The sequence below is a fragment of the Rhinoraja longicauda genome, chromosome 1 (genome assembly GCF_053455715.1).
Source record: "Rhinoraja longicauda isolate Sanriku21f chromosome 1, sRhiLon1.1, whole genome shotgun sequence".
NCBI lineage: Eukaryota > Metazoa > Chordata > Chondrichthyes > Rajiformes > Arhynchobatidae > Rhinoraja > Rhinoraja longicauda.
Genome location: NC_135953.1, coordinates 4,702,275 through 4,709,206, shown reverse-complemented (window position 1 = coordinate 4,709,206; position 6,932 = coordinate 4,702,275). Strand labels below are relative to the sequence as shown.

The 6,932-nt window shown below is 52.9% G+C and overlaps 1 protein-coding gene across 1 annotated transcript in view; it reads left to right on the top strand.

Moving 5' to 3' along the window:
* Nucleotides 1-214: 214 nt before the first annotated feature.
* m1ap (meiosis 1 associated protein) overlaps nucleotides 215-6,932 on the top strand; it is a 40,394-nt gene continuing 33,676 nt past the window's right edge. Inside the window, exons 1-2 of the mRNA XM_078408353.1 lie at nucleotides 215-454; nucleotides 2,372-2,557. Coding sequence (XP_078264479.1) covers nucleotides 215-454; nucleotides 2,372-2,557 — 426 coding nt within the window. The remainder of the gene's footprint in view (nucleotides 455-2,371; nucleotides 2,558-6,932) is intronic.

Below are 6,932 nucleotides of genomic sequence, written 5' to 3'. Positions count from 1 at the left end.
TCCTTTAGTTCCAAAAATTCTAGTCAGCCCTATTCACTATTAAGGGCTGTGAGTTATCCTGGTTATGGAAGTAACAATTGTTGATTATATAATTAAATAAGTACAATAAAATTCAAAAACTAACAAAACATATTACTTTTTTCATCAATTGTGGTCTTCAGCTGTAGGATTGCCTGAACTATAAATTTTCTTTGAAATGAATTTAGAAAGGTCCATGTCGGAGAACAGGAACAGCTTTAATAATAAAGTCAACTCTGCTATAATGACGAGGCAGCCATCTCGAATCCTTGTGGTGGATGTTACACCTCCTTTCTGGGCAGACGTTTGCTCCAATCTCTGTGAAGCCCTAGAAAACTTCTTTGCTTTAGCCTGCAGCTTGGGAGGGTCATGCCGCCTGCCTCTCTTCAGTCTTTACGTGGTTCACAATCAACAGGAATGTCTTCTCCCTTTTGTGGTACGTAAAAATAGCATACATAGGCAATATAGTTTCGTTTTTTTCGTTTCGGTTAGAGATACAGCACGGGAAACAGGCCTTTCGGCCCACCGAGTCCAAACCGACCAACGATCCTCGCACACTAACACTATCCTACACACACTAGGGACAATGTACCAAGTCCTATTAACCAACAAACCTATACGTCTTTGGAATGTGTGAGTAAACCATAGATCCCGGGGAAAACCCACGCAGGTCATGGGGAGAACGTGCAAACGGCGTACAGACAGCACCCCTAAACATAGAAAAAAATAGAAAATAGGTGCAGGAGTAGGCCATTCGGCCCTTTGAGCCTGCACCGCCATTCAATATGATCATGGCTGATCATCCAGCTCAGTAGCCTGTACCTGCCTTCTCTCCATACCCCCTGATCCCTTTAGCAAAAAGGGCCACATCTAACTCCCTCTTAAATATAGCCAATGAACTGGCCTCAACTACCTTCTGTGGCAGAGAATTCCACAGACTCACCACTCTGTGTGAAGAAATGTTTTCTCATCTCGGTCCTAAAAGACTTCCCCCTTATCCTTAAGCTGTGACCCCTGGTTCTGGACTCCCCCAACATCGGGAACAATCTTCCCGCATCTAGCCTCTCCAACCCCTTAAGAATTTTATATGTTTCTATAAGATCCCCCCTCAGTCTTCTAAATTCCAGCGAGTACAAGCCCAGTCTATCCAGTCTTTCCTCATATGCAAGTCCCGCCATCCCAGGGATTAATCTGGTGAACCTTCTCTGTACTCCCTCTAAGGCAAGAACGTCTTTCCTCAGGTTAGGAGACCAAAACTGCACACAATACTCCAGGTGCGGTCTCACCAAGGCCCTGTACACTGCAGCAGAACCTCCCTGCTCCTAAACTCAAATCCTCTTGCTATGAATGCCAACATACCATTCGCTTTCTTCACTGCCTGCTGCACCTGCATGCTTGCTTTCAATGACTGGTGCACCATGACACCCAGGTCACGTTGCATCTCCCCTTCTCCCAATCGGTCACCATTCAGGTAATACTCTGCTTTCCTGTTCTTGCCGCCAAAGTGGATAACCTCACATTTATCCACATTATATTGCATCTGCCATGCATTTGCCCACTCGCCTAATCTATCCAAGTCACTCTGCAGCCTCCTAGCATCCTCCTCGCAGCTAACACTGCCACCCAGCTTCGTGTCATCCGCAAACTTAGAGATGTTGCATTTAATGGAGCGATTGGGCTTGTATACACTGGAATTTAGAAGGATGAGGGGGGATCTTATTGAAACATATAAGATAATTAGGGGATTGGACACATTAGAGGCAGATAACATGTTCCCAATGTTGGGGGAGTCCAGAACAAGGGGCCACAGTTTGAGAATAAGGGGTAGGCCATTTAGAACGGAGATGAGGAAGAACTTTTTCAGTCAGAGGGTGGTGAAGGTGTGGAATTCTCTGCCTCAGAAGGCAGTGGAGGCCAGTTCGTTGGATGCTTTCAAGAGAGAGCTGGATAGAGCTCTTAAGGATAGCGGAGTGAGGGGGTATGGGGAGAAGGCAGGAACGGGGTACTGATTGATGGTGATCAGCCATGATCGCATTGAATGGCGGTGCTGGCACGAAGGGCTGAATGGCCTACTCCTGCACCTATTGTCTATTGTCTTTAATTCCCTCGTCCAAATCATTAATATACACTGTAAATAACTGGGGTCCCAGCACTTGCGGTACCCCACTAGTCACTGCCTGCCATTCCGAAAAGGACCCGTTTATTCCTACTCTTGGGATAGGAACACTTAAAGCATACGAAGAAATGTAAATAAGAAAGCAAGGCCAAGAAACTGCAGATGATTATCTTAACACAATTTCTTTATGAACTGGATTGAATAATTTTTGAAATTGCAATTTTTCTTCCTATGTAGCAAGTGAAAGGAAATTTTCCCAAGCTGCACTCATGCATATCAGAACTGAGATCAATGCCAAAAGAGGGGTGTTTGCGTGAAAAGCCAGGCTCGTTAAAGCAAGCTGTGGAGGATGGCCTCTTACAGTTCAAACAGTACATGAGGCACATGACAATAGGTGGATCACTGAATAGCTGCACAGTGGAGGTATGAAAACTTCCTTCAAACTATTTTATAGCCTTATCATCAACATTATAAATGGTGACAGATGGAATTTAATCCAGACAATGATATGGTAATACACTTCGGGAGGTCACATTCTTGTAGGGCAGATAGAGTAAACTGTAGGGACCTGAGGCTCATTGGCATAAGGAAAGACCTTGAGTATGTCCATAATTCCTTGAAAATGGCAACACAGAGGGATGGGGTTGTAAAAGAGGTATTTGGAATGTTTACCTTCTGACTAGATCCTGACTACTGGCGCCATCTGTACGGAGTTTGTACGTTCTCTCCGTGACCTGCGTGGGTTTTCTCCGAGATCTTCGGTTTCCTCCCACACTCCAAAGACATACAGGTATGTAGGTTAATTGACTGGGTAAATGTAAAAATTGTCCCTAGTGTGTGTAGGATAGTGTTAATGTGCGGGGATCGCTGGGCGGCGCGGACTCGGTGGGCCGAAGGGCCTGTTTCCGCGCTGTATCTCTAAAAAAAACCTTCCGAGGCCAAGGCATTGAGTATAAGTGCTGGGATGTCCAGACAGGAATGTTATCAGGCTTCTGAATAGTCCTTCCATAAGCTAGATCCACCTCTGCCCCATTGCGGATATTGGATGTTATCTAAGGAACTGATGTGCTACAATGCTGAGAACTATATTCTGCACTCAGTATCTTTCCTTTTGCTCTAAATATTGTACTCGAGGTTGACTTCATTATTTATGTATAGTATTATCTGACCTGTTTGGATAGCATTTCACTGTATCTAGAACAAGAAGCTAGAAGATTAGATTGTGAGATCTTTTGTATCTAGAGCTAGAAGAATGGAGGGGCAGGACAAAGCCATGTCTTGTCAGGACATGCCATGCCTTGTCCAGCCCCCCCCCCCCCCCCCTCAAAACTCTTCTAGACCTGCCTTGCTTTGTCCTGGCCCTCAAGGTCCTGCCATGCTTTGTCTTGCCCCTCCTCTACTCTTCGACTGTAGCGTTCTTTCTCCCCACCCCTGCAATTAATCTGGAGAAGGGTCCTGATCCGAAACATCACCTATCCATGTTTTCCAGGGATGCTTCCTGACCCGTTGAGGTACTCCAGTATTTTGTGGCTTTCCAATGTTTAGAGGGATGTGGGACTAGCTTAGATGGGGCATATTGGTCAGCATGGACAAGTTGTGTTGAAGGGTCTGTTTCCATGCTGCGTGACTCCATGCACTCTCTACATTAAGTTCTAGACTTGGTGGCCTCATCCCACAAAAATGAATAAATAAAGTAATTGCATGTCTGTGATATTAAGTGCAATGCATTTACGACATTACTGTGGCGGCTCCCAAGGGTCGGGCCATACTACTACCGACCCCTCGGCACGGGAATGGACCAGTCCCGGGAGGCGGTCCTGGACTCAGGTATATAAGGGCAAGGTTTGGGCGCCAAGCCATTCCGGCAGACTAGACCCGTCTGAGACCCACGAACCAATAAATATACCTTCCCAAAATACCTGGCTCCTTGCCTTTATCAACACGCTACATTGGTGACCTCGACGGTCCATTCATTAGGATGGACAGAAAAACAGAATTCGACCGCCCGTCCGGCTCGCAGGCCGACCAGGCCCCAGCTGTCGACGCGGTAGGCATCAAGCTCCCGACCTTCTGGACCACCCGGGCTCGCGTTTGGTTTTACCAAGCGGAGGCCCAGTTCCAGCTGCAGGGCATCACGGTGGATAACACCCGGTTTTTCCACCTGGTGGGAGCCCTTGACCAGGACACGGCCGAAGAGGTAACGGAGTTCCTCCAGGACCCACCGGCCGACGGTAAATATAAAGCCCTTAAGGAGCTGCTGCTCCAAACCTACGGGCTAACCCGAATGGAGCGGGCCGAAAGGCTCCTCCACATGCCAGGCCTCGGTGACCGGCGCCCATCTAGCCTCCTGAAGGAGATGGTCGCGTTGCTCGACGGGCACAGACCGTGCCTGATGTTTGAATATACGTACCTGCACCTGCTGCCGGCCGACATTCGCCTGCAGCTCACCGACGTCTCCTGGGAAGACACCCGGGCCCTCGGCAGGCGCGCGGACGCGCTGTGGGCGGCGCGCCGTGATGACGTCAGTGCGCTAAACGTCACTCGAGAAGCGCCCGATTTTCTCCGGTCGGGCGGGGGAGCTGTGGAAGGAGTGACAGCTACGTCCCGGAGGCCTGCGAGATCGCCCCCGGTGGCCATTGCGGGTCGTGCACCTGCAGTCCCACATCAGCAGGCTCCAGCCAGCACCAGCAAGAGGTACTGGTGTTATTACCACCAGCGCTGGGGTGCGGCAGCCCGACAATGCCGCCAGCCGTGCACATTTCCGGGAAACGCCGGGGCCGGCTACCAATAGTCCCTGCGGTGGCCGGCCAGATTCACCGCCTCTTCGCCTGGGATCGGCGCTCCGGGAGCCGCTTCCTCGTGGATACCGGGGCGGAGCTGAGCGTCCTGCCCCCTTCGCCGCTGGACATTCGTTCTGGGAAGCGGGGGCCCATCCTCACCGCGGCAAATGGGAGCATTATCCAGACATATGGCGTCCGCACGGTCCACATCGTTTTCGGCGCCAGTCATTTTACGTGGCTGTTTACGATCGCCGACGTCTCCCAGCCGCTGCTCGGGGCCGACTTTCTGCGGGCTCATTCTCTCCTCGTGGACGTCAGGCAGCAGCGCTTGGTCCACTCCGCCACGATGGAGCCCATCGCGTTGCGGCTGAATGACCCCATTATACGCCCGCTGTCGTCCGTGGACTCCCATTTCGCTCGGGTGCTGGCGGACTTTCCGGATATTATGGCCCCGCAATTCCGGTCATCGACCCCCAAGCATGGGGTGTACCATTACATCACAACTACCGGCCCACCCCTCCACGCACGAGCACGCCGACTCCCGCCTGAGAAACTACGCCTGGCACGACAGGAGTTCCGTACGATGGACTCCTTGGGGATCGTCCGCCCTTCCAACAGCCCATGGGCATCTCCACTCCACATGGTCCCCAAGGCAAACGGGGGCTGGAGGCCTTGCGGGGATTATCGGCGGCTGAACGTCGCTACCGCCGAGGACCGATACCCCGTGCCCCACATCCAGGACTTCAACGCCCATTTGGCTGGGGCCACGATATTTTCAAAGGTGGATCTGGTGCGAGGTTACAACCAGATCCCGGTCCACCCGGAGGATGTACCCAAGACGGCAATCATCACGCCGTTCGGACTCTACGAGTTCGTACGGATGCCGTTCGGCCTCAAGAACGCCGCGCAGTCATTCCAACGATTAATGAACGGCGTTTGTCGCGGGTTGGATTTCCTGTTCGTCTACCTCGACGACATCTTGGTAGCCAGCCGCTCGCGGCAGGAGCACTGTGCCCACCTCCGGCAGCTTTTCCAGCGGCTCAGCGAACACGGGTTGGCCATAAACCTCGCCAAGTGCCGCTTTGGCGTGGCCACAATCGACTTTCTCGGCCACCGTGTGTCCTCGCAAGGAGCGGTTCCCCTGCCGGACAAAGTAGACGCCATCCGCCGGTTTCCCCGTCCGTCCTCGGTGCGTGGCCTGCAGGAGTTCGTCGGCATGGTGGCATTTTATCACCGGTTCCTGCCATCCGCGGCCCACATCATGCGGCCGCTATACGAGCTGCTGGCGGGCAAGCGTAAGACCGTCGTGTGGACCGACGAGGCCGTAACAGCCTTTGACGGCGCGAAGGAGGCCCTGGCTCGGGCTGTGCTGCTTGTTCACCCACGGGAGGATGCCCCGACAGCCCTTACGGTGGACGCCTCAGAGTTGGCCGTTGGTGGCGTACTGGAGCAACTGACGGACGGGGGTTGGCGCCCCCTGGCCTTCTTCAGCCGGCACCTCGACAACGCCCAGAAGAAGTACAGCGCTTTCGACCGCGAGCTCCTCGCCCTGTACCTGGCCGTTCGTCACTTCCGCTATTTTCTGGAGGGCCGCCCGTTCACCGCTTACACGGACCACAAGCCGCTCACTTTCGCCCTGGCAAAGGTCTCCGACCCATGGTCCGCCCGACAGCAGTGCCAGTTGGCCTACATTTCAGAATTTACCACCTCCATCCGCTTTATCGAGGGGAAGGAAAACCGGGTGGCCGACGCATTGTCTCGCCCCGCCATCAATGCCGTGTTAGAAGTGGCACCCGGCATTGATTATTCTGCCCTGGCGGAGGCCCAACTAACGGACGGGGAGATGCCCGCCTACCGGACTGCCATCTCTGGCCTCCGCCTTGAGGATGTTCCCCTCGGCCCCGGAGCGACGACGATACTTTGCGATGTGTCGGCAGGTCAGCCGCGCCCCATCGTCCCGGCCGCGTGGCGCAGGAGGGTTTTCGACGTGGTCCACGGGCTGGCTCACCCATCCATCC